At 37.2% G+C, this 26,730-nt stretch overlaps 1 protein-coding gene across 2 annotated transcripts in view; it reads left to right on the top strand.

Moving 5' to 3' along the window:
• The window catches only part of Sp3 (Sp3 transcription factor), a 39,927-nt gene extending 15,007 nt beyond the window's left edge, over window positions 1–24,920 (top strand). For both annotated transcript variants that reach the window (XM_021654847.2, XM_060390451.1), the window contains 3 exons: window positions 15,075–15,264; window positions 20,396–20,592; window positions 22,966–24,920. In XM_021654847.2, the coding sequence (XP_021510522.1) occupies window positions 15,075–15,264; window positions 20,396–20,592; window positions 22,966–23,282 (704 nt within the window). In that variant the 3' untranslated portion in view covers window positions 23,283–24,920. The remainder of the gene's footprint in view (window positions 1–15,074; window positions 15,265–20,395; window positions 20,593–22,965) is intronic.
• The last annotated feature ends 1,810 nt before the right edge of the window (window positions 24,921–26,730 follow it).

Consider the following 26,730-nt stretch of genomic DNA (forward strand, 5'->3'; position numbering starts at 1 on the left):
GTCTTCCTCAGCCTCTGGTGTGTTGGGGTTACAGCCATGAGCCACTATGTGGGACACATATCTTGGATTTGTGTTGTTTATGAAACTAGCCTGGGATATATTAAGTGCTCCAAGAAGTTATCATCAGAGGTTATCAGTTAGAAACACTGGTTTAAATACAAGATAGGGTTGTAAGAGAGTGATTTACTTTCTGAGCTTCATTTGGGGATATTTAAGTAGGTGCATATGTTGTAGTTGTGGGTGCAGAGGTTGGTGTTGGGCTTCTTTCTTTGTAACACCCCCCCTCATTCTTTTTCTTTTTGAGACCTCTGTGTGGACCTGGTGACCACTGCTTGGTTAGAATATGTGTTTTGGAGGCTCCAGGAATCATCTTGTCACCACCCTCTTTCCTAGAGTTACAACCACATGGGACCCTGTCTGGCCATCCCTCCTCCTTTTACTTTGATTCTTTTTTTTTTTTTTGCATGGCTGCTGGGGTCTCTGAACTAAGCCTCCTCCAAACAGGGTTTCTCTGTGTAGCCTCAGCTGTCCTGGATTCACTTTGTAGACCAGGCTGACCTTGGACTCGCAGAGATCTGCCTGCCTCTGCCTCCTGAGTGTTGGGATCACAGATGTGCGCCACTGTGCCTGGCTGAACTCGGGTCTTAATGCTTGTGCTGCAGAGCTTTTACTTGCTGAACCATTTTCTAGCACCAATAAATATTATGTTATTAGGAAAACTTTTTGCTTACTGTCTTTTTAATTGGCGAGCTGGGGAAATGAAGGCTGGGTTTAGTGCTACATTATGACATTTTAGTACACACAAGTCCCTGATCCACAGCATGGGGGAGGGGGAGAAAAAGACATTCTTAGTAAAAAGTTTTTATCTGTTCAGGCATACAGATGAAAATGTTTAAAAGTATGTTCTTGTTTGACATATTTTAGTTTTGGTAGATATGAATTCAGTGTCAATTTCCTAAAATATTGGAGAAAGCCCCCAAACCTGTGCTCTGCAATTCACCCAAATAAATAAATAAATAAATAAATAAAACCAAAACAGAGCTTTTCTTTAACAAAATATGACTTATTCAGCCTTGATAAAGCATTGACTTTGCCTGACCTTGTTGATCCTTCTAAGATCCTTTCATTGCCCCTCTTTCTCTAGGAACTGACTCTTGGTGCAGAGTAAGCACAAGGCAAAAAAGAGGGACTTTGGCTAAGCCAGTAGGGAGGAACTGAGGAAGAGTGGGGTAAGAGGAAATCAATACTGTTGGAACTCTAATTAAATTGGAATTTTATTTTGATGTGTAAGTGAGTGGCTTCAGTAAACTGTTAGAAATCAGAATCTGCTATTCAGGCTGGACTAGAAATGAAATGTTGATTGTCAATAAACAGATGTGATGAGATGTGATGAGTTTGGGTCTAGTTGGATATTCTATCATAAGTTTAATACAAAGATCACAATTAAAAAAGTTTACGGGGACACTGGGAGGAGAGGAGGGAGGGGACACCCTTGGGATGTAAAGTAAAGAAATTGAAATAAAAATACTTAAAAAATAGTTTACTAGTTTTATGCATATAGATGTTTTGTCTGCTTGTTTACCTGTGTACCAGGTGTATGCCTGCTGCCTCTGGTGTCCAGAAGAGGGATTCAGATCCCCTGGAATTGGGTTTTCAGACAGTTTTGAGACACCATGTGGATGCTGGGAATTGACCCTGGGCTCTCTGTAGAAGCAGCCAGTGCTAACTGCTGAGCTATCTCTCCAGCCCTGATTTTTTTTAAATGAAACTCAAGCAAATAACTTAAACAGCAGTTTTAGAAATCAAGGATTCTAACACAATACAGCCTAACTACTAACTTAATACATACTAAGAAAGTAGTGGTGATAATTTCAGGCCAAGGAGTTTTCTGTTAGGAAGATCACTGAAACAAGATAGATGATAGTTGGAAGTGGACTTGGTGATGCCAGAAAGAAGGCTGTAGCTGTTCCATTATTAGTGGTTTATTTTTTTAAAGACATTTTTATGTGTATGAGTGCTTTACTTGTGTGTATGGGCACCACCTGCATTCTTGGTGCCTGTAGAGGTCAAAAGAGGGCCTCGGTTCCCCCGGAATTGGAGTGACAGATGATTGTGAGCCACCATGTGGGTGCTAAAAACCAAATCTCAGTCCTCTAGAAGAAGAGCAGTGATCTTAATTACTGAGCCGTGTCTTCAGCCTCATCTCACATTCACGAGAGGAAATTTTGGGCTATTCAAAAATTGTTAAAAGATGAGACTTTAAATCTGTTGGGAGAAATCTGTAGTGCTTTGGTTAGTGAATTCTGTTCCTGGTAATATCTTGGCAGTGTGTGACTATGAACTTGGCTTAGAAGTGGGAGATGTTCATCTTGTAGGGAGATTGTGCCTCTAGACACAATCATTGGTTTGTCTCCCGTATTATGAAGAAAGAAGTTGATGAGTTTTGGTTAGAGATAGACATTCATAATAGACTAAAGTGTTGGTTCTTATATCTGAAGGAGAAAACTCATTTTTATAAATACTTTGGATTCTTACATTTTGTTTGTCTTATTGATTAAATACGGAGACAGTAGTAACTCCCTATTCTCCACCCCAGACCCCAAATGCTGTGTAAAATGTAGTATGCAGATATTTGTTTGCATATTAAGGTTTCTGTGAGATATTTGGTACAAGACAACCTATTCAAGAGAAGAAAGCAGCATTTTTTTTTCCTTTTAGATTATGTATGTATAGAAACTAGTAGTATGATGCTGGGTTAATTTTAAGGAACTTTTTTTGGAAATGTTAGTGTGAGTGGCCGTATACGCTGTTTGGCTAGTAGCTGGGTGGTGGTGGTAGAGACACACACACCTTTAATCCCAGCACTTGGGAGGCAGAAATAGGCAGATTCTCTGAGTTCATGGGCAGCATAGTATTTTCTGTGTGTGCATGGACTCCATGCCTTGACTGTGGTGGCAGGGTAATCTGTGGAGATTAGTTCTTTATATCCTGTGGGTTACAGGAGTGGAACTCGGTTAGTCATGGCCAAATGGACATAGACCCACTGGGCCATCTCAGTAAAATTGGATAAGAGTGAAACACTGAATTTTAGTGGTAGGAAATATATTTGTCTTTTTTTTTTTTTCCTTTCATCTTGGGGTTAAATTTTGCTAAGGAAACCTTCTAACCCCTAAATGCAAGTGTGTGTGTTGAGAGAAATGGGAAAATTGGGATAAAATTCATTGAAAACATCATTTGAAAACAGTAAGCTTCAACTTGTGATTTAAAAACATGAGTCTAGCTGGACAGTGCACGCCTTTAATCCCAGCACTCCTGAGGCTGAGGCAGTCTCTGTGAATTCCAAGCCACCCTGCTCTACAGAGTTCCAGGACAGCCTGGGCTACACAAGAAAACCCTGTCTTGGAAAAGAAAACCAATATCAAAACAATACAAGAAAATCCTCAAGTCTCTAGTAGCCAGTATAGCTGTCTGCTTTGCATACCCTTCCCACATCTCACCCAAGTTGGGTATAATTGTGTAGTATGCTTTGGTGATTGGTCTGTTCCATCATGATTGATCTGTGGGGAATGTGTGAAGTACAGTATTAGTTGCCATATGATAGATGTGGATAAAAAATACACCTTTAAGCCACTAATTTTAGGATTATACAATATCTTTGTTGCTTTTAAGTGCTTGAATTATGTTTAGACTAAGTTGAATTTAGAAGATTTACTATGAAAATACAATATAAAAATCTCAGGCTTTTTTTTTTTGTTTGTTTTGTTTTGTTTTGTTTTTAGACAGTCTCATGTAGCCTGGGCTAGCTTTGACCTTTGTAGGTGCTGGATTACAGGCACAAACCACCTTGCGTGTCTCAAATTAATATTTTTTATATTAATCATGAGTTAAGTAAAATAGTATTAATTTACTGCTTCTTACCTACTTCACAATTGGAAATTATATGTGTGACTTTCATTATGTGTCTGCTGGATTATGCTTACAGTTATAGCCTGTTTTAATTATAAATTGACAGAAAACCTTAACTGTAGCATTAGCTCAATGCAAACATCTGTTAGAGCCTGGTAAAGAGCAAAGGAGAAACATTTGGTAAAATAGCTGCAAAAACTTAGATGGTGAGCCTGGCATGGTGGCACGTGCCCTTAATTACAGCACTCAGGAAGGCAGAGACAGGCAGGTCCCTGGGAGTATGAGGCCAGCCTGGTCTACAAATCAAGCCCAGGACAGTCAAGGCTACACAGAGAAAGAAACTCTGTCTCCAGAAGAAAAACAAAACAAAACCCAACCAAACAACAACAAAAAACTTAGATGGCAAGGACTTGTATTTGTTTTAGGAGATGAGCTCGGAAAACAAATGGCATTTTAGCTGCCACTGACCTCAGTAAACTTTCTTTCTAAAATTTTATTATTATTTATTACAATTTATTCAATTTGTATCCCAGCTGTGGCCCCCTCCTTTGTTCCCAATCCTACTTGCCCTCCTTCTTCTCCACCTATTCCCCTCTCCTAGTCCACTGATAGGGGAGGTCCTATCAGGGACTTTCTTTGGCATGAATTCAGTGGCAGGGTTCTCTGATCACCTTCTCCGGGGTGTAGCCTTTCCAGACCACAGAGGAAGACAACGGAGCCAGTAAAGTCTTATGAGAAACAGAAGAACTAGAAAAGAATCAACCAGGTTTGCAAATAGGGACAGGATCCATCTGCCCTTCTGCCTCTTGAGTGCTGAGATAGATTAAAGGTATGTGATTAGAAGCAGCAACAGCTCCTCAGCTGTTACTAAAAGATGAAATGGAAAAAAACAGTTTAGGAAATAATTGAAAGTCCTTTGAGAAGATCCACTCAAGGTTATGATCAGCACCCGCATCGTTAAAACTTAGGAAAGATTACGGTTATTCAGCGGTGTGCTAAAGGGCTTAATGCCTTTTAGTTTGGTTAGAAGGAAAGGGAGACTAAAGATGTTGATTAATTGACAGTTCTAGGGAAGTTAAGTAGAGAGAACAAAGAAACCTGGTAGACCTAACACTAAGCGAAGTTTTTGGGGAAAAGTGTGGTTTAGGCACTGGCATTTGTAACTTCTCTTACAACTTTTAGTTGTGTAGCCAAGGAAACTGCAGACTTGAACAAAGTCTAAAAAGGGTGTGACTTGAAGATTTTATCTAGCCTGGCTCTTATTACTCTCTGACCAGCTTGTTTGTTTTGTTTTTTGGAGACGGTTTCTCTGTGTAGCTTGCACTCAATTTGTAGACCAGGCTGGCTTCGAACTCCCAGAGATGTTCCTGCCTCTGCCTCCCTGAGTGCTGGGATTATGGGTGTGCACCACTTGGCCCAGCTTTCTCACCAGCTTGTGTGCTGAGGATTCCTCTCACTTAGAGAAGATACTGTGATGCTTATTTTACTTGTATTGCGTGAGGATTACAGGTAAAGACAAACCTCACAGAAGAGGATGGGAAAGCAGTAGAGTGAGAAACTTTTCCCAGTAGTTAGAACATTTCCTGACCTCCCAGAGCTCTTGTACCCATAGCTGGCTCTTATACTTAAGAGCCAGGAACTATTTTGTCTGCCATTTTTTGAATAAAGGTGTTTTCATGAATGTATTTTTACCCCCCCCACTCCCTTGTGTAAGTGTGTGTTTGTGTTTCTAAGCAGATAGTTAACTTGTTTAGTAAGTAGGTCTTTGTAAAGAGACTGAATCTGGGCCTAATAGGTTATTTCTATGCCACCTCATCGCAGTTTGGTAACTTTTAATTATAATATATTTTGGTTGTCTTCTGTATTGAGGGTGAGGTGTGTACATGGGAAGAAGAGTGAGTTGATTTGAATTTGGCCAGCGTAGGGACTTGGCAGACAAAATTCTTCAATTCTAAGTTGTTTTTTCTAGGCATATGATAGGATTGCCCTTCCCTGTAATTGTTGACATTAGATGTGGCAGATTCCTTTTTATGATCAGTAAAAAAATGGTCATAAATATGGTCAAAATATGACCAGTGAAACTGAAGACTAGGGTATAATTTTCCATAGGATCCTGTATCATCTTTGCTAAGGTAGTTTTGGAAACATTGTCCTGTGGAGCCTTGGATCCTAAGGGGCTTTTAGGGGCCAGAACTTCATTGACTTGAATCGATTGTGTATAAAGTTAATGAGAAATAGATAGCCTGTTGTTGTTTCAGGCCATCAGGATGTTAGGGTTGTTGAGGATAACCATGCTAGTCCTGACTTGGTGTGATGAAATACACTTTTGTGAAGGGCTGGAGAGGTGTCTCAGGTTAAAAGCACTTGTACTTGAGAGGACCAGAGTTGAGTTCTCAGCACCCACCCACATGGTGGCTCACAACTGTCTGTAATCTTCTGGCCTCCTTGCGCACTGCATTCATGTGGTGCACAGACATATATGCAGGAAAAACATGGGTACACACACATACAGGCACAAAGTAAAGATAAATCTAAGGGAAAAAAAACCCAACAACAGTAAAACCTAGAATCTAGAGGTTTTTCTAAGTCCTGTGTAATGACTGTAAGTTATTTTTGTTAATAAAGTAGGGTTATTATACAAATATTAATATCCTGAGCTTCCTAATATACAAGGTAGATGGTGTTTAGTTGATTTTAGAATATTTTTGTGCAAACTAAATATTACTCAGAATTTTCTAAAAAACTCATGACTTCAGAGTTTTGAATTTTTAAAGGACTTAAAATGGAATTCAGACTTACTGAAAAGAACCTAGGTTATTTTAGATTCAGAAAGTAGGTTTTATACTGTGTCATTCCCATTGTATTTCAAATTATAAGAATAATATTCAGTGCCTAAAGAACACTGCTAAATCTGACTAGTTGTTTCGAGATTAGATCTCATCCGAAGGCTGGCCTTAGACTTGCAGTCTTCCTCTTAGCTGAGTGCTGGAATTACAGTAGATATGTGCCAATCAGTACTTGGCTAAAATTGTTATTTTAAAGGATATTTTAGTAGCTTATTATAAATCATCAAGTTTGAAAGAGAATTCTTACAGTGCAAATTAAATAGATTAATAATAAAATTTTCTTTTTTTTGAGGCAGAGTCTCAAATTTGGAATCCTCTTGCCCCAGCCTTCTGAGTGCTGGGTTTGCAGTTGAGCAAGGAGTACAGGTGTGCACCAGCATGCCCAGTGCTCCATTTTTGTATTCTTGGTGAGTAGCAGAAGCATGGCTGTGAGTCTGGAAGAAGATAGTGTCTCCTGGATAGAGCTAAAAGAATTTGATCATAGTTTGAGATGTGAAAGTTAAAAATATGAACTCATGTTCTTAATAACAGCTGTGGCTTTAAAGAGTATATCTATCCTCAGCTACTTAGACTAAGAAGGCAGTTTATCTCTGTTAGTTTTTGACAAGTGGGGTTTGGGGAGATGGGAAGAAAAACAAGGTAAGTTAGGATCCCAGTTCTGTTACAGTTATGGATTAAGAGCAGTTTTCTCTCTTGTATCTTAAGTTTGAATACTTAACCACATGTAATTCATAATCACTGTCAGATTATTAGTTTCTAAATATTGAATTTACTCTTGTGTGTGTTTTTGAGACAGGGTTTCTCTGTGTACCCTTGGCCATCCTGGACTCTAGACCAAGCTGACCCCAAACTCACAGAGCTCGTATGCCTCTGCGCCTGCTGGGGTCAAAGGAGTGCGCCACCACTGCCCTGTTGTTGCCTAAGTTTAATAGGAAGAATAATTCTGCTCCAGAGTGATCTCTGTGTGAGAAGAGAAGCTTTGATGGTGATCTGAAAAACTGGTTAAAAAAGCAGTATTTAGTAAGGACATTGATTTTTAATTGGGACAAAGGAAACAGCTATAGAAGAGTAGTGATCCACATCTAAGGAGCTAGGGTTTGGGCAAAGATTGCTCACTCTTAAATTGTAGATAATCCAACGTACATACCTTTTGTAATATTTGGAAATAACAAAATAAAATTTAGTTTTGAAATCTGTTCCTTAGAACCAGTCTTGATGGCTCATTCCTTTAAGCTAGCACTTGGGAGGCTTAGACAGGAGGGTCCCACAAGTTCAAGGCCGGCCTGGACTACATGTTTAGTTTCTGGCCAGCTGGGCTGCTGGGAGATCCTGTATTATAAACAAAAAAATTGAAACAACAACAAAAAATACACATGTCTACTTTTTATTCTTTTGATTAGATTAGGAAAGTTAAGTTTCTAGGAACCTGTGTCTATAATATAAAACTATCCCCTTAAAAGGAAAATTGAGGTAAAGTTTTTTGATAGCTCCGGAATGTTCGTAAGAATCTGAAGTTAGGAAAACCTAAATAAACTATATGTGATTTGGTAGAACATATTCTATAACTCTGATTGTGGTTTTTATAACAGACGAGAATGATTCAAGGGAAGATGTAAATAAAACTTTAAAAATCAAATGAGGTATTTTCACCACTACTTAAAAAAATTAAAGGCGGAGAGTATGAAAGACTTTGCTTAAAAACAACCATACACTTGGTAAAGGAGAATGTCTGATTTTTATCAATGCTACCGCACTTCATATTTATCCGGTGTTAGCTATATATATTAAGTATGTACATTTAGACTTGATAAAGTGGTTAAGATTGTGAATAGTCTGTTAGTTCTGATGATAAATAATTAGCACCTACTTTTAGGAAGAGAATAGTTAGGATTTTTTTTTTCTGGTAATACTTGTAATAGGAAATCCAGACGTGTCCTGAGTTAGTGCGTAATTGATATTGAAAATTAGTTTATCTTTGTAATCATATTGCATGTTTCTGAATGTGCATCTCCTGCATGTCTCATCATTACTTTTCTACTTTCCTTTTTGAAATTTCAGCTCTTAATGTATGCAGCAATCTTTTCAAACATAAACTTTCTCCTACTCTTTAGCAAACTTGTTTTTTTTCAAGTTTTTTTTAATGTCCATTTATTTTTTATATTTTTATTTATTACAATTTATTTACTTTGTATCCCAGCTGTAGCACTCTCCCTCATTCCCTCCCAACCCCACCCACCCTCCCTCTTCTCCTCCTGTGCCCCTTCCGAAGTCCACTGATAGGGGACGTCCTCCTCCCCTTCCATCTGACCCTCGCCTATCAGGTCTCATCAGGACTGGCTTCATTGTCTTCTTCTGTGGCCTTTTAAGGCTGCTCCCCCGTCTGGGGGAGGTGATCAAAGAGCCAGCCAAACGGCCCCTATTCCCCTTACTAGGGAACCCACTTGGAGACTGAGCTGCCATGGGCTACATCTGAGCCCATGAATGGTCCTTGGTTGGAGTATCAGTCTCAGAAAAGACCCCAGAGCCTAGATTTTTTGTTCTGTTGCTCCCCTTGTGGAGCTCCAGTCCCCTCCAGGTCTTTCTATCTCCCCCTTCTTTCATAGATTCCCTGCACTCTGCAAAAAGTTTGGCTATGAATCTCAATATCTGCTTTAATACCCTGCTGGGTAGAGTCTTTCAGAGGCCCTTTCTGGTATGCCCCTGTCTTATTCCGTTTTTTCCATCTTCTGAGATCTATCTCTTTTGCCTTTCTGAATGAGAATTGAGCATCTTACTCAGGGTCCTCTTTCTTGATTAGCTTCTTTAGGTGTACAGATTTTAGTCTGATTATCCTATATTATATGTCTAATATCCACTTATAAGTGAATAGATACCAGGTGTGGTTTTTTGCTTCTGGGATACCTCACCCAGGATGATCTTTCCATTTGCCTGCAAATTTCATGATTTCCTTGTTTTTAATTGCTGAGTAGTATTCCATTGTGTAAATGTACCACAATTTCTGTATCCATTCCTCAACTGAGGGACATCTAGGTTGTTTCCAGTTTCTGGCTATTAAAAATAAAGGTGCTATGAACATGGTTGAGCTAATGTCCTTGTTGCATACTTGAATATATTTTGGATATATGCCTAGGCAAATCAAACCGACCCTGAGATTTCACCTTACACCTACCAGAATGGCTAAGATCAAAAACTCAGGTGACAGACATGCTGGAGAGGATGTGGAGAACAAGCTTGCTTTGCAGATAGGTCTTAAAAACAACCACAGTTATGGAACAAATACAGTGTCTGTGCTTCACACCAGAGGGAAACTTAAAACATTTTGAGGAAGACAATAGACATAATGGGGGGAAAAGGTGCTGTCACTTAGTAAAGATTGTAAATATGTAATGAAATAACCTCAGATTCATTTTTCTGTGTTTTAATTTTAATTTAACTTTGTTTTTCTTCAAATACTAAGTCGTTTAAATAAGTATATTTGCTTTTTAAATTGTTGGTTTATGTTGAACAGGTTGCTTTGTTTACCAATATAAAAGCTGGTTTCAGGTAATCTTATGTCTTTAAGTTTACTTTTGTGGCCTGTTTTAGGGAATGTCCTGATATTTTCTTTTCCTTAAAAACCTTTTTATTATTTATTTATATGTATCTGTGTCCAAGGAGGTGAGAGAGATAATGGCTTTCTGGGGCTCCAGGCAATTGTGAGCTGCCTGATGTGGGGTTCTGGGAACTGAACTCTGTTCCCCTGCAAGAACAACATGTGCTCTTAACCACTGGGGCATTTCTGCAGCCTGACATTTTCTAAGGCATTGTGTTAGTCAGTTTCTAGTCCGTGTAACAGTACCTAGCACAATCAACTTGGAAAGGTTTGTTTGGCTTACAGCTGTGGAGGCCTCAGTCTGAACAGTTGGTTTTGTCTTCTTGGATGAGAGCACGTAGTTGTGAGGAGTGTCTGGTAGATCAAAACTGCTGATTTTATGAGTTCTATATTTTTCAAGGGTATGCACATGGTGACCCAAAGGTTTCGATTTTGAGCACAGGCTAGCCTTGAACTCCCATGTCTCTTAAGTGCTGGGATGATAGAAGTTTATGATGACTGTGCTCAGCTGTCCCCTCTGTTACCTTTTTGTATGCCTCAGTTATTATCTACATTGCCTTCCATGTGTCTCTTAATAGTATTGGACCTTAACTCTAGAATTCTTAGCTGTCTAATCTTCATTTAAATGTTCAGTAGACATTTTAAAACTGTCACCCCTCTCCTACAGCTCAATAGGTACAGGTAATGGGAATTCTTCATTACTTCAGTTACTAAAGAAAAAATGGTCAGTGCTGTTAACCTATTTCTGTTCTTGTAGCCTGTTATCAGACCTATTCCCAGCTATCTTTGGCTTTGCCTTCAAAATATTTCTTGACTGAGTTATTCTGCAACTCCTTATTAACACCCAAATTTCAGACCATCCCTCCTTTCTCTTCTTTTTGCTTTTTCAAGACAGGGTTTCTCAATATAGCCTTGACTGTCTTGGACTCGCTTTGTAAACCAGGCTAGCCTCAAACTCAAAGATTGAGTGCTGGGATTAAAGGCATGTGCCACCATGCCTGGCAAGTCTTTTCTTTCTTTTAAAGACCTGATATCACTATGTAGATCAGATTGGCTTGAAATTCACTGTATGGTCCATGCTGTCTTTGATCTAGGGATCCTTCTGCAACAGCCTTCCTATTGCTGGTGCTAGGTCTATAGATTTGCACCAAGGCTAGTGGCCACCATTATCTTTTGCATCTTAAAGACTCACTGTGTAGCTTTGGCTAGGGACTCACTGTGTAGACCAGGCTAGCCTTGAATTCACAGAGATCTGCCTGCTTCATAGTGCTGGGATTAAAGTCTGTGTCACTACATCTGGCAATTTGCTTTAGTAATTTTAATAGCTTCCTACTATTATTAGTGTCCCTGTGTTTGTTTGACATTGTTTTCTAGCAGACTTGATGCAGCATCCAGAATAATCCTTAGTTTATTTTAATAAAATCCAAATTAAAATATTACATTCCTTTAGTACTCCACAGCCTACATAATAATGTATGTCTCTTCCTTGCTTACCCAATTTTTATCTCGGCTCTTTATGCTGTTTTCCACATTGATTATACTCTTTCTATACAGACTGCTTTTTCTTCTTCGTTGAACTCCTCAGACTTACATCTGCCTTTTTCTGCCTTGGCCATGCCCACTCCATTACCTCCCTCAGACCAGATGTCACCACATCGCCAGAAATCTGGCCGCTCTGTTAAAAATACTGATTACTCCTGTGTCTTCACTTTCTGCTCCTTAGCCTGTTTCTTCTTCCATATGCATAGTGTCACCACGTGCTGACTCCTTGCTTGTCCTTTCCTAATTGAAAAGTAAACCTGATGAAGACAGCAATTTAACTCTCGTTAACAACTTTCTCCTTAGAACCCAAAAGAATGACTGAACACATTGCAGTTATTTGTGTATTTGTTGAACAAATAAAATTGTGTTCTAAACTTCAAATTATGGATTTAATTTTTTTGAACATACGCAAAATTTGTGAGTTTCAGCTCACATAAGTGGGGAAAAAGACAGGAAACTGGAGATGCAACTATAATAAAAAGAAGTACAATTTTCAGGAAATATAAATCATGTACATTAATTATATATTTTTAGGAGATAAATAAAACACAGATAAAGAAATTGGTTCTCCTGCAACACATAAATCTTCCTATATCTAGTTATCCATGGAAGAAGTGTCTTCTGTTTGAGTGGCACATTTGTTATGTTTGGTGACTACACTGACAAACCAGCCAGTCACATCTTCTATATTAGATTTCTTTCTTGGTGGTGTGCATTCTGTGTGCTTGGATAAATACATACTCTTATTAGCCTGTTATAATAATAGAATATTTTTAATCTCTTAAAATTCTTTCCTGATTTTTGGAACTTAATCCAGGAGAAAATAGAAAATTAGTTGTATTACATTGACTCAATAAAGAGATGTAGTTACATTTTCACTTTGGAACAAGGTTTTGGTAGGTCGAGTATAAGATGGCTTAAGAGGAGAAGATGAGAGAGAGCCCAGCCTGCACCGTAGGACTTTGCTGAAGTTGATAGTCTGAGTGGCTAGGATATATATTAATGCCAAGGATATACAAGGAGATTTGTTTTTGGTGGACAAAATTTGTTCTGTTTGAACATGCCCAAGTTGTGTGTATCTGTACAGTAAGAAAACTAAATTGTTAACAGCTGTTTAGTGACATATCTTTAAGCATATTTTGAAGGTTCAGAAAGAGAATTAGCAATAGAAAACGAGAGTGTTCTAAAGCAGTGGTTCATTTCTGAAGTAGAAACAAAAATAGTTTTATGGCTAAGGGTCACCACAATGTGAAGAACTAATAGGATTGTAGCATAAGGAAGGTTGAGAACCAGTGTTCTAAAGTATCTTCATTCCCTCAGATTTTCTATTTTTTTCCGTGCTTTTTTTTTTTTGTATGCTTGTTCTCTAGCTGGTCTTTAAGTCTGAGTGGTTCTTATTCAGATAGGTAGATTTTCTTTCTCTTGGTTTTTGTTTTGTTTTGTTTTATTTCTCTGTGTAGCCTTGGCTGTCCTGGAACTCGCTCTGTAGACCGGCTGGCCTCAAACTCACAGAGATCCACCAGTCTCTGCCTTCTGAGTGCTGGGATTAAAGGCGTGAGCCACCACCATCCAGCTTCCCCTAGATTTCTTAAAAAATGATTTATTATTATTTTATGGACATTGGTGTTTTTGCTTTTATGTCTGTCTGTGTGAGGGCGTAATTCTAGTTCCAGATTTATAGACAGTTGTGAGTTGCCATGTGGGTGCTGGGAATTGAACCCTGGGCTCCTCTGGAAGCACAGCCAGTGCTCTTAACCAGTGAGCTACCTCTCCATACCTTCCCCTAGATTTGTTTGTGTGATTAAGTTTGCAGTATTGTTTTTAAAAAGGCATTTTTATCAGGAGTAGCTGCATTGTCTTCCTCTGTGGCCTGGTAAGGCTGCTCCCCCCCTCAGGGGGAGGTGATCAAAGAGCCAGCCAATCAGTTCATGTCAGAAGTAGTCCCTGTTCCCATTACTATAGAACCCACTTGGACACTGAACTGCCATGGGCTACAGCTGTGCAGGGGTTCTAGATTATCTCCATGCATGATGAGACCTAACAGACTAGGATCAGAAGGAAGAAAAAGAAACCCTCCCCTATCAGTGGACTTGGGGAAGGGAATGTGTAGAGAAGGGGGGGAGGGGAGGTGGGAGGGAACTAAAGAGGGGATACAGAGTAAATAAAGTATAATTTAAAAAAAAAAAGCATTTTTAGGTACATTTTGTCTTATGTTTCCTGGTACTGGGGATCAAATTTTGGGTACTCTATCACCAAGCTACACCCTTACCCTTGCACTTTATTTTCAAGGTTATTTTTGTTTAAAGTATTAGTGATTAATAAATATTTAAAATATTTAGATTTATATACCCAGTTTTCTGGGTTGAGAAAAATGTAGTTGCCGTAGATTCACACTGTGAATGTATGTGAATGTAGACTGGCAATTGACCTTGGGTGTCTGCCTCAATTGTACACCTTACTTTTTGTTGGAAGCAGAATCTCTTTCTGAATCTGGAGTGTGTCCTCCTGGGTGCCTTGCACCACATGACCTGTGTACTGCAGTGCTCAGCTTTTATGTGGGTATTGGGGTCTGAACCAAGATCCTCATGCTTTTGAGGCAGGGCACTATGCTCACTGAGGTAAATCTTTAACCCTGTGAATGCATTCTTTTACATTCGGATGGTACCTAGAGATAGAATGGCAACCAGTTGTACGATATTAAAGACGTGTTCCAGGCTAAATTGATCATTAAATTTATTGAGAAATTAATTGGGCCTGCTGTTGCAACCTCAGATTTTACCTACTTGGTATGCTGAGGCAGGTTGCAAGTCAGGACCAGTCTGAGAAACTTAATAACTAATCTCAAAATAACATTTAAAAGGCTGTGGGGTCTCCAGTACCTCAGTTGACTAATTGAATAACTGCATTTGAAGTTTTACATTTCTCATTGGAACTTGGGGCGGGGGAGGAGCAGGGTTTCTCTGTGTGTGGTTACTGGATCTTTTAAAAACTAAGCTCAACTGCTTGCCTTATTTCCTATTCTGCTAAATCTGTTAAAAACAAAATAGGTTGTTTTGAAAGGAAAATGAACAGTTGAGTTTTCCCTTATGTAGTACTTAACTTAGAAAAGTTTGAAACTAATGTTTGTCTTTTTAAACCAGTAGGCTACATCTCATGCACATGTGTGCCAATACTCTTTTTATCTTTAGATATTAGGATCAAGGAAGAAGAACCCGATCCTGAAGAGTGGCAGCTCAGTGGTGACTCCACGTTGAACACCAATGACCTGACACACTTAAGAGTACAAGTGGTCGATGAAGAAGGGGACCAGCATCAAGAAGGAAAGAGACTGCGGAGGGTGGCTTGCACCTGCCCCAATTGTAAAGAAGGCGGTGGGAGGTACGCACGCACCAGCCATGCGTTGTTGTTTTAAGATACTGCATGCTGTGTCACTTAACTGCGATAATTATTCATCACATAATCATTTTGGGTGTGTGACTGTATGAGTGGCAGAAGTTAGACAAAAATGTATACAAACAAATTTTCATATCTAAATGCCTTTTAAACTAAATTTGCTTAGTCTTTAAAAAAATATAACACACAATTTTATAGGCCTGATTTTATTAGCTTGTTTGCAAACCAACAATGAGTTTGGCCTACATACAGAGAAGATTGTAGCTTGAAGATGCTATATAAAAGTAAGAAATTCAGAAATAGTCAATTTCCATTTTCAACAGAAATAGATGAACGGCCTTAATGATTGGGATTTATTGTTTCGACAATAGCACAGTAGTATTCTACCTCATTCTTTTTTACAGAGATAATCTAAGACAAAAATAATGTGATAATAAGCTCAAAATGATTGGTAATTACTTTAAAGGTAGCTTATTTAATAAGTACGCTTATTAAAAGATGGACTTAGATCATAACAAAAAGTCCGTCTTGATGTTATAAGAAACCTTTCAAATGATTGGTACAATGTTATTGAAAAGAATGAAGAAGGATTTGTTAGTCAGATGTTAGCAAAAAGAAAACTTGGACAGCAATATTGGTATTTAGCAAGATCGGAAGTGTTAGACGGGTCAGATTATTTTTCATAATGACAACAATGATATTTCTGTCCAGATTCAGTAGTCATAATATCTGTTTGCCCAGCTTTGAAGTCTGTGAGGCAAAGACAGAATGATAAGGTTGTGCTAAGGAAATCCCTAGTCATTATTGTGATGGACCCACAATATCTTCTCCTATGTACTACTTTAAGTGTGCAAAATATGCTGATAGTGTAACTGTGTATATAAATGCACATAGTTATAAACTTGATTATCTTTCAGCTCTCTGCTTGCTGCTGTTAATTGATTTGTACTTTGATCTGTTCATTTGCAACAGTAATAACTAGGGCAGAGGTATTTCTTAGTGAGGCCTGAAAACCACAAAAAGGGAGGGGACTGATAGCTGCTAACATTTGAAAACTTATGATGTTCTTTTAAATGGCATATATGTATCACCTGTAGCTGAATTAAATACACACATGGGCTCGGTGAGATAGAATTGCCACGAGTTTGAGGCTAGCTTGAGCTATAGTGTACTATGTCTTCTAGAGAGGTGAAAACCAGAAACAGACCCAAAACATTGTACAACTGGGGTTTTGATCCATTTATAATAATACTCCCAAGTCTTAACCCTTACATTTTGTTCTAACTCAGTGGCTCTTCTTATTGATAATGAATGTAAAATTCTGGATAATATTTAATAAATACTTTTATTTATTAACTTTTCTGTAATTTACTCTCTTTTAGAGTCACTTACCAGATACCTTATTCATCAAATCTAATTGAGGGTCGGTGCTTGGCCTTGTTTCACTTATTTAAAGTTAAACACCATTTTTAATTTGCTAAGCTAACATGTCCCGTAAATTCAGGGGAAATAGAATAGTGTTTAGGAACAAAACAGAAAAGCCCCAGAAATTATATACTACCTCAAGATCTAACCCTGTAACGTCTTTGTGCAATATCACATGTATTTTACAGTAGAACCATCTTATTCTCATTGTTATGTCTCTTGTAAATTTTTGTGGCTGTATTTCCAAGTGGATCTGTGTCATTCTTAACCTATCTATGTATGGTATTCTATTGCATGTGGATATCTAATAACTTAACTTTCTCCTTTGAGTTTGTCATAATGCTCCCACATATGTCCTTGCATATCTGTCTGATTGTCTCATTAGTGTATGTTGGCAGAGGCAGAACTGCTGAGTTGAAAGGAATTGTCTGCTAAATAGCTGTCTCGCTTTCTACATACCATCAGCAGTGTCCTAGGATGTTTGTGTTGCCATGTATAATCAACTCTTAATTTTTACTATTTTTTTAACCTTTTAAAGTTTGATAGGCAAGAATAGCTAGTTTATTTTAGTTTGTGTTTGTTTATTGCTTGGTGAGGTTGAACATTTCCAATAGTTAATTTTGTAAAATTTATTTTGTGAATTGCTTGTCTTGTGGAACTGTTAATTTATGTGAACTTTTACATGTATCACATGTACAAGTATATTTTCTCAGTTCTTTCTACATTGCTATGTCAGTGGTCTGCAAAATGCATTAGGCTCAGAGAACCTCAAAGAACAAAACAGTTTAGTTTTTTAGATGCTAAAAGTTTTACCTATAGAAAGCAATATTTTCTCACAGAATTTATTTCATTGGTTTTTAGTAGCTTACTTATTCTAAGCAATAAAAATCAAGGTTCTTAGGATCGTTTAGTTTTTTAGAACTGATTTGAACAGAATTTAACAAGTATGTATGCATTACTTGTATAAATAGTGCATTAACAAATAGCCTAAGAGCATTCTGCAATTTACTTTTTAGAGCAAGCTATAAAGGAAAGGTATTTCGTGCCCTGGAGATTATCTCAGTAGTTAAGAGCTTTTTTCCCCAGAGGACCAGATTTGGTTTCCAACACCCATATGGCATCTTACAAACGTCCATAACTAGAGGGTCCCAGGGTATCTAGCACCCTCTTTTGGCCTCCATGGAGCATTGTGTGCTTGCAGTGCACAGACATACATGTAGGAAAAGCACTCGACATATAAAATAAAATAATAGATTTAGATTAAAAAAAAATTAAAACTGTTCAGTTAGCCAGTTTTTATATACCAGTACCAGACTTTAGTGGCTAGTTGAAGAAATAATTGTGACAATGCAAAAATGATCCAAAGGCATTATTGTTACATGGGTTTTGCATGAATTAAGCATCAGTCCATTAAATTATTTTGCAAAGTTTGTTTTGTTGGCATTTCAGCTTGTGTTTCTGCCACCATAAGCAAAAGAGGCTGTAGTTATTTAACTTTGCTTAAGCTCCGCCCAGAGTTTAGATTTATTCTGTCGCTATCTTGTCATTGAATTATTGGGCACAAGTTTAGGCCCTCAAGAACAGAAATTTGAAATTGTTAATTATGTGGGTTTACATATAATGGACATTAGTGTGGTCAAGATGAAATATTGTACTTGAAGAGCTCTTTCTTTACCTTCGTTCGCAGGATAGGCCGTGAATACAATGGTCTATTCTAGATCTCAGCTTGGGGCAGATTTTCTTAAGTATTAACTTGGACCTCAGCAGCTAAGCATTTGCCTTAAATTGTAATACAATTATATGCAACTTAATTTTTTTCTTTAGACATATGTCCCATTTTTTAGTAACTATTCCTTCATTTGCCTTATAATTCAACAGAAAAAAAAAAGCCTTTCTCTACCATTTTCTCAGTCCTTTGAGAACCCATGTTTGTTGCTGTTCATTTGTTAGTCTTGTATTTTGTCGGAGCTCATAGGCTAAATTTTGCTAAGTTTGTGAAATTACACTTTTGAGTTGATGGAATCACACTAGTTCACCAAGAGGTAGCCTTAGCAAAGAGGTGTGAGGTCGTGAGTGGGCTGAGCTGGGTTTTCTGTGAAATTGCTATGGTGAACGCAATATTAATACCAATGAAGACACTGTTCTGTTAGGTCTACTTAAGAATAAAGCAAATTTTAAAAAGCTAAATTAAATGGAAACAGGAATTGAGCATTGAAAATAAGCCAGGAAAAACCTGTTTTTCTCAACTCAGCTCTTTAAAGACTCTTCTAAAGTCTCTCTAAGACTTAGAACTGGGGGTGGACTGGAGCAGAGCTAGAATGTGTTAGACTATGACGTCCTTGCCCTTGAGACAACAGCATGATTCCTCCTTGTCTTTACTTATGCTATTCCTCTGCCTGGAATGCCTTCCCTCCTTTCTATCTAAATCCTACCCACCTCCTCCACGAAGCCTTCTCTAACTACTGGAGCCCACATTGATGTCTCCCTGTTCAGAACACCTATGGCATCTAACAGCCAGCACTGCACCGTTTAGCACTGTTTGTCCTATGGCAATTTCACATGCTACTGAGTGTGAGTACATTAAAATATAAATGTGGGGGAATATGTGGTTTTCCAGTGAAATTTGAAAAGCGATAGGTATATTGTATGCAGGAGGATTTGGTAGTTGTGGAGGTTTACAGGCTACACAGAGACTGAGATTGAGGGAGGAGGGGAGTTGGGGAGGGGTTAAAGGTGCCTTTTTTTTTTAATCTTATAGAAACATTGTAAAGCTTATAAGGTGTAGCTTTGATAATTATGTCCAAAAGTCATGCTTTAAAAAGGATATTTAGTAACAATCGTAAATTTTGTTTTCAAGAAATGTTTTTGTAGTGCTTAATGCTATCGAAATACAGTTTTTGGATTCAAAAAAGTTTCTTCTTGCTTAGACTAGGATGCCTCTGTTCACTCATCTAAGCACGTCTCCCAAACTGTCTTTGTATCAAATGCTTAAGTGTAATGTAAAATTTTGCACTGTGGAGAAAATGGTATTTTGTTATATTTCTTGTGAATAATTTTGGTTGTCTGCATGGTTTATGGGGGGGAGATTTTTAACAAGTAAAGATAATTTTGATTTCTATTTGTTGTGTGGGATTCTAGGAAAGTTAAGAACAGAGCTGTAGCTAATTTTTAAAAATGTGGTTTTCCAAGTCAGGGTATGTCAGGGTATGACCATTCGGGTACTTAAAAGATCTTAAGTCATGTTAATTTAAACCTGCTTAGGCTGCCAGTCTTCTAACTGTACCTTTGATGAGTTTTTGTATGTTATTCTTTGCATAATAAATTATCTGACATCATGACTTTAAATAAAACTAGTTTCCTGTACTATTAGTTGAATTGGTTCTGTGCATAGTATTTGCGGACGATTTTGATGGAATAGTTAAAGGCTTTATTGTGTATTTGTGTATGAAGCAACCTTTTAGTTACATCATTATTGAATATAGTTATGTTCAGATAACAATCTGTTCTGGAATAAAATTAGTACATTAAATTTGTATGTTTAAAATACATTTTCACATAATAGACTTAATGGTTTTGGTTTCTAATTTTTCTCTTGGTGATACTGTCTTCTGTTTAAAATTCAAGAAATTATATGATGTAAACGGTTTTGAGAGCTTTGATATAAATGTATGTTATTCTGTGTGTTTTTTAGAGGTACCAATCTTGGGAAAAAGAAGCAACACATTTGTCATATACCAGGATGCGGTAAAGTCTATGGGAAAACCTCACATCTGAGAGCTCATCTGCGTTGGCATTCTGGGGAGCGCCCATTTATTTGTAACTGGATGTTCTGTGGTAAAAGATTTACACGAAGTGATGAATTACAGAGGCACAGAAGGACACACACAGGTTACTAACATTTTTGTTTTCCCCCTTTCCCTTGCTCCCTTCTTTGTTAGGAATTGAACCCATGTGTATACAACACTGTATAAAAACACTGAGCTGTATCCCTATTTCCTAATAGTCATTTTAACAGACAAAATGAAGTGTAGGCTGTCTGACATTCTAGAGTTTTTTTTCAGCATACTTAATCAGTTCTTTAAAATGGGATTAATTAGATAAAAACATTCCAATAACACTTTTAAATTTCAAAGGATAAGCCAATGTAGATTTTCTTGTGAAATAGATTGTTTGTTTGTTTTTGTTTTTGTTTTTTGAGACAAGGTTTCTCTGTTTAATAGCCCTGACTGTCCTGGACTCATTTGTAGACTAGTCTAGCCTCGAACTGACAGACATCTACCTGCCTTTGCTTCCCAAATGCTGGGAATAAAGTCATGTGCCACCATGCCTGACTGTGAAATAGTTGTTATTTTATTTAGACTTCAGTTAGCTTACCTTTCATTGGTTGTTGGTTGTTGGATTGTTTTTGTTTTGTTTTGTTGAAAAAGGGTTTCTCTGTCCTGGAACTCAACTCTGTAGACAGGGCTGGCCTCAGATTCACAGAGATCTGCCTGCTTCTGCCTCCTGGCTGACTGTTGAATGTCTTAAAGCACTTTTATACTGTTTATTCTGTTGACCAATTTTAAATTAGTTGTTTCTTTTATTGTGCTAGCAAAGAAATTGTGACATTTCATCTCTTCTGTTGAATATCTTAGGAGAAGAAAGCACATTTCATTGAGATATTCATTGTCAAAATTCTTTCTATAGTGTTGTGTAGTGATTGTATGAGATGGGTGTAGGACTGACTCAGACTGAAGTCTAACATAATGTAATTTCTTATGCTAAAATTAATGATCAAAGTGTCCATCAGCCTGTGTGGAGTGTTGAAGATTGGAAATTGACCTTGTAAAGAAGTGCTTAGAGGGAAGAAGCATGGTTCAGTGAACAACATGGATTTTCAAGTCTGATACAGTTTGACTCCTTGCAATTGTCCATTAGGTTAGGCAACCACGTGGTCTCTGCTTTACAACTCTTCATTGACTTTGAATGTCATATAAGGTGACCTCCAAGTATGAGGCAGCAATATGCACATTAGATCTCTGCTTGTTTTAGTTCTGTTTCTTGCCATTATAAAGAAGAGAAAAATGAGATTAATCTCTTTGAAACTAACGAAAGAGTATGGGTAATAGGACTTTCTGTTGCAATTTGTGCTGAATATGCTTAGGAGAGAAAGTTCTAGACATGGTAACATTGAGTGATTGGAGTGTAGACCCTAATGGATCCCAACAGAATTTTCCTCAGTAGGTTTTGAAAAAGAATGTATATTTTTTCTTCAGGTTGGATCAAATAAGTGTGGGTTATTTGATTACTCAGTCGGGTATAGACTAAAGAAGGACTTTGAACCTCTAAGACTTTGAACCTTTAAGAACCTCTTAAAATTTTGATATTGAGTATACAATAGACACAGTACCCTTATAGTTTAGGGGTGTAGTGTGTGTAGCATTTCTGATAACATGCAGTGGAACATCTCTTCTGATTGGTGTTTCCAGGAGACTTTGGGAAATACTTCCCAAGAAAAATGGTGCTACATGCTGGAAGTAGAACTTTGTGGGAAGATAAGCATTTGTATGTGAAGTAGGACTGAAATACAGAGATCTTTACGAGATCTTTAGGTAGTAGAATCTGCACAACACCTTAAAAAAAAATCATTTAACCTGCAAGTCACCCTTTAATATAAACAATTTGAAGGAAAAAAAAAATACCTATTAGACTTACTGCTCCATACCTTGAAGGGATCTAGTAGATTGGCTTTTGCCTTTCTGTAAATAATCCTGCATGGTAGGTCTTGACCCTAATTGAAGTTCAGTCTTGTGTGTGTGTTTTGTTTGTCTGTGAGGATTTGTTTAAGCTGGAAAATAAGCTAGGGTTAGCACGTGTTAACATTAATATTTTGATAACCAATAGACTTTGCTATGTTAGCTTGCCCTTGATGTTCAACTGAAATCAGGTCAGGTAGCTCTCTCCATTCTTGGAATTTATCTCGTTGAATACTCAAATTCTGTGTCTAGAACTATTCCGATTTTATATGAATTCATAATTATTCAAGGTTTAATGTGTTAATATCTTAAAAAGATACAGTTTAGACTTTAAAAGAAGTGATACAGATGGTTTTAGCAGGTATTTATCAACAGGTTCCAGATCAGATTCTCAGGCATGAAGTTTTAAAATTAAAACAGTCCAGCATCAGTATGTAGACCTTCTCTGTTTCAGGAGAGACCGCCCACCCCCCATTAATCTGTAAAAGTGTAATTTTAAAACTAAGCAGTTTAATTTTTTTTACAGGTGAAAAGAAATTTGTTTGTCCAGAATGTTCAAAACGCTTTATGAGAAGTGACCACCTTGCCAAACATATTAAAACACATCAAAATAAAAAAGTTATTCACTCTAGCAGTACAGTGCTAGCATCTGTGGAAGCTGGGAGAGATGACACCTTGATTACTGCAGGAGGAACAACACTTATCCTCGCAAATATTCAACAGGGGTCTGTGTCAGGGATAGGAACTGTCAATACTTCTGCCACCAGCAATCAAGACATCCTTACCAACACTGAAATACCTTTACAGCTTGTCACAGTTTCTGGAAATGAGACAATGGAGTAAATATTACACAAATACTTATTCATTGTGGTTATTTTTATACAGTAGTGAGAAGAATATTGTTCCTAAGTTCTTAGATATCTTTTTATTGATGTGCAAAAATTTTTGGATTGACAGTAACTTGGTTATACATGACACTGAAATGCCTTACTTTGTATGATATTCCATAGTATATTAAAAAAATGGTAAAATTGCATGGGTTTTGTAGGTACTTTTGGAATCTAGAAGAAATGAAATTTTACCAAGTTATATAAAGAGAAAATTGAATTTAACAATGCGAATGGTAGTCTAACCAAATGCATCAATCCTGTGTGGTTTAGTGTAAAAATGAGAAACTGTTGGTATTTATCTATTGTAAGATAAAAAAAAGTTGGTGGGTGAAAGAAATCATGTTATGATAAATTTTTGTAATTTTCTTGATAACTGGAATTTTTATTATGCATAACTGACAAATCAAGTTTCCAAGCAAATGTTACATAGTGTAGGCTTTACTTAGCTTATCAATTTGTCATTTTGAAGCTAATTATTTTAATTAGGTTAACTGTACAATATTTTAAGCATTACTCTTGTAAGATTTTGAAAACTACATTTTAACATGGACCTTTAGGGATAGTCACCTTTTAAATCCTGTTGAAAAGCCATGTTTAAGATTTAATTTGCCAAAATAATGTCTTGTTAATATTCTTTCAATAATGAAGTTGGGCAATATAACCAATGTTTTTAAAAAGTTTAAAATGTGTAGGTTGAAGCATTTGGGTGGTAAAAAAACATTCTAGTGAATTACCCCTTTACCTGAAGTTTGGAGGACCAAAAAGTCATAATAAGGTATATTGCGTCTTAGCAATGATTTTTTTTGTTTTTGTTTTTGTTTTTTAAATCTAATCTTGTTTCCAAAAACCATGTCTGCCAGGGCCTTAAAAGCCATCGTGTAAATTACCAATAAAGTATAACATATGCAAACATAACAAAATCACTTCCACAGTGACGATACTCCAATCATATGGATATTAGTCATAGAAACTAGAGGCTTTATGATATTTTTTTAAATTTTTTTTAAATCTAGATAGTCTGCACTTAAATATCAACCATTTTCCTTTTTTTTGCTTCTTCCCTTAAAATTTATATGTATCCAATACATTTAATTGAGAAATGTATGTTTTTTATTATGCTGTATTTTCTTTTTATTTTTTAATTATTGTTTATATTTTCAATTAAAAATGTACAAAATAAAATTACATTGCTGGTCTTGTAAGAGCTCTACAGTTTTCCTAAATGTATCTATAACTGCAGCATTTCACCTATTTGAAGAAGTTGGATTCTGTTCGTTTGTTTAAGACCACCCCAGATTTAAAGGCTCCTTATTGTACCTTTAAAGTGTATTATAACAGTGTGGTAGTTAATAAAACACTATTTTTTTTTTCTTTTGAGTTTGTTGTAGTCCGATGCATTTAAAATACTGCAGTGATATGGATAAGAAAGTCTGGTTTAATTTTTCTTTACTTTAGCCTCTTATTTTTAGATTCTTGATTTCAGATGCTGGGATTGTAAACAAATATTTACTTTAAAAAAGGTGTACAGAGGTGCTGGCAATATAATTTTTCACTTAATGAATTTATTAAACATAACTTGAAAAAGTCCTAATTTCTTAGCTCACATTGATTTGTATCAGTTTTATCAACACTGTTTTGCAAAGTACTTTTTGTTTCCCTTTTCAAAGCACTGCAAACTATTTTGATTTATGAGCGTTTACATAAGTACTTCTGAAAATGATAATATAGGCAAGCTGTGGTAATCATGGCAGGTGGAAGCTATTCAGAAGACTGTTTTGAATATGTGAGTCTCAAGTGGTTATAGAGGATGAATATGAGTTTCAAATGGTTGTAGAGGAGCGGTTGTAGGAATGGGAAGAGGCGTGGAATATTTCTTTCCACATGCATGCAGTGCTAGTGAAATTTCCACTGTGTATGATCCAGACCCAGCCTGACACTGTAACTTACAGTGCACAGGTCAACTCTAGGCATACACAGGAATCATGGCCACTTTTTCTAAATGAGGCTTAAATTTGGGGTGTGAGAAAGGAACCGTTACTTAGAATGTAATTTTGATGTGTGTCTTGGGGACTCACTTGTCCCCATGCTTCTGTGGTGAGCACTTTGCTGACTGAGTTATATCCATTGCCAAGGTGTTTTTAAGTAATGGAAAATTGGCAGTAAGTTTTAAAACATTCTGATTCAAGGATCCACAAGTATATTTTAAGAGACTAAATGCATTGAATAAATGTATTAATGGCCCTGAAAAGCATGTTTGTGGACTGGAGATCTTTTGCTTAACATGTGAAAACATTTGAACTCTAGTGTAATGTAATAATTGTATTTTTGTTTTTATATTTGAATGTTGGATGTTTTGGAAACAGTATTTGAAAAATTGGGCTGAAGCCAAGTTCTTAGTTGTAAAATGTTTACCAGTGGACAGGACTGTTCTCAATGTACACACATTAATATTTTGATCAGTTTTTACAATGGTTAGACTTAGTGCACATTTTATGTATAAATAAGTAAGTGCAATTAATCTGCTGATCTGGGTGTCCTGTGCCTTGAAGACAGCACTCAGTGCTTTAAAGGGATACTACAAAGTCAACTGCCTTATAACTTTGGCCTTCAAAATAGTGAAAGTGTATTTGTATGTTTAAAACTACGTGTGAGATAAAGTTAGAATGTGTCAAACATTTTCTAGAAAGTGGTTCTTGGGACCAGTGAGATGACTCAATATATAAAGGTACTTGCTACATAATCCTGGCGACCTGAGTTGAGTCGTGGGCCTGGAACCCATGAGAGGTGGAAGGAGAGAGCCACCCTTAACGACGTTGGCCCCTGAACTCCACACATGTATGCACACAGAACATTCAACCAGGTACGTGCACTAGTAAGTAAAAAGAAAATAACATTTTTATTTTTTTGAGACAGCCCCCTTTAGCCCAGGTTGCCCTTGAAGTTGTCATAGCTAAAGATGACCTTTTTCCTGCCTCTGCCACCCAAATACTGGGAATACACGTCACTTCCACCATATGCTTGGTTTGTGCTAGAAAACTTTTTAGGAAAAATCCATGTGTCAGTGCTACATGGCTGCTGTGGAGGTCAACATTGTGGTGTTGGTTCTCTTCCTTCTGTACGTGGGTGGGTTCTAGGGAGCAAACTCGGGCTCTTAGCTTCTGTGGAGAGCACTTTAGCTCAGTTATCACACGGATCCTGAAAAAAAAAAAGGAAAAAAAATTGTTTTATGTGTATGGGTTTTGCCTGCTTTTATAGTCTGTGCATACCTGGGCCCAAGGAGGCCAGAAGAGTGTGTTGGATCCTCTGGGGCTGGAGTTAACAGTTGTAGGCCAAAGTGTAGGTGCTGGGACTCAAATCTGGGTCCTCTGGAAAGCAGCCAGTTCTGCTAACTGCTGTTTTTC

The sequence above is a fragment of the Meriones unguiculatus genome, chromosome 8 (assembly GCF_030254825.1).
Source record: "Meriones unguiculatus strain TT.TT164.6M chromosome 8, Bangor_MerUng_6.1, whole genome shotgun sequence".
Classification (NCBI taxonomy): Eukaryota; Metazoa; Chordata; class Mammalia; order Rodentia; family Muridae; genus Meriones; species Meriones unguiculatus.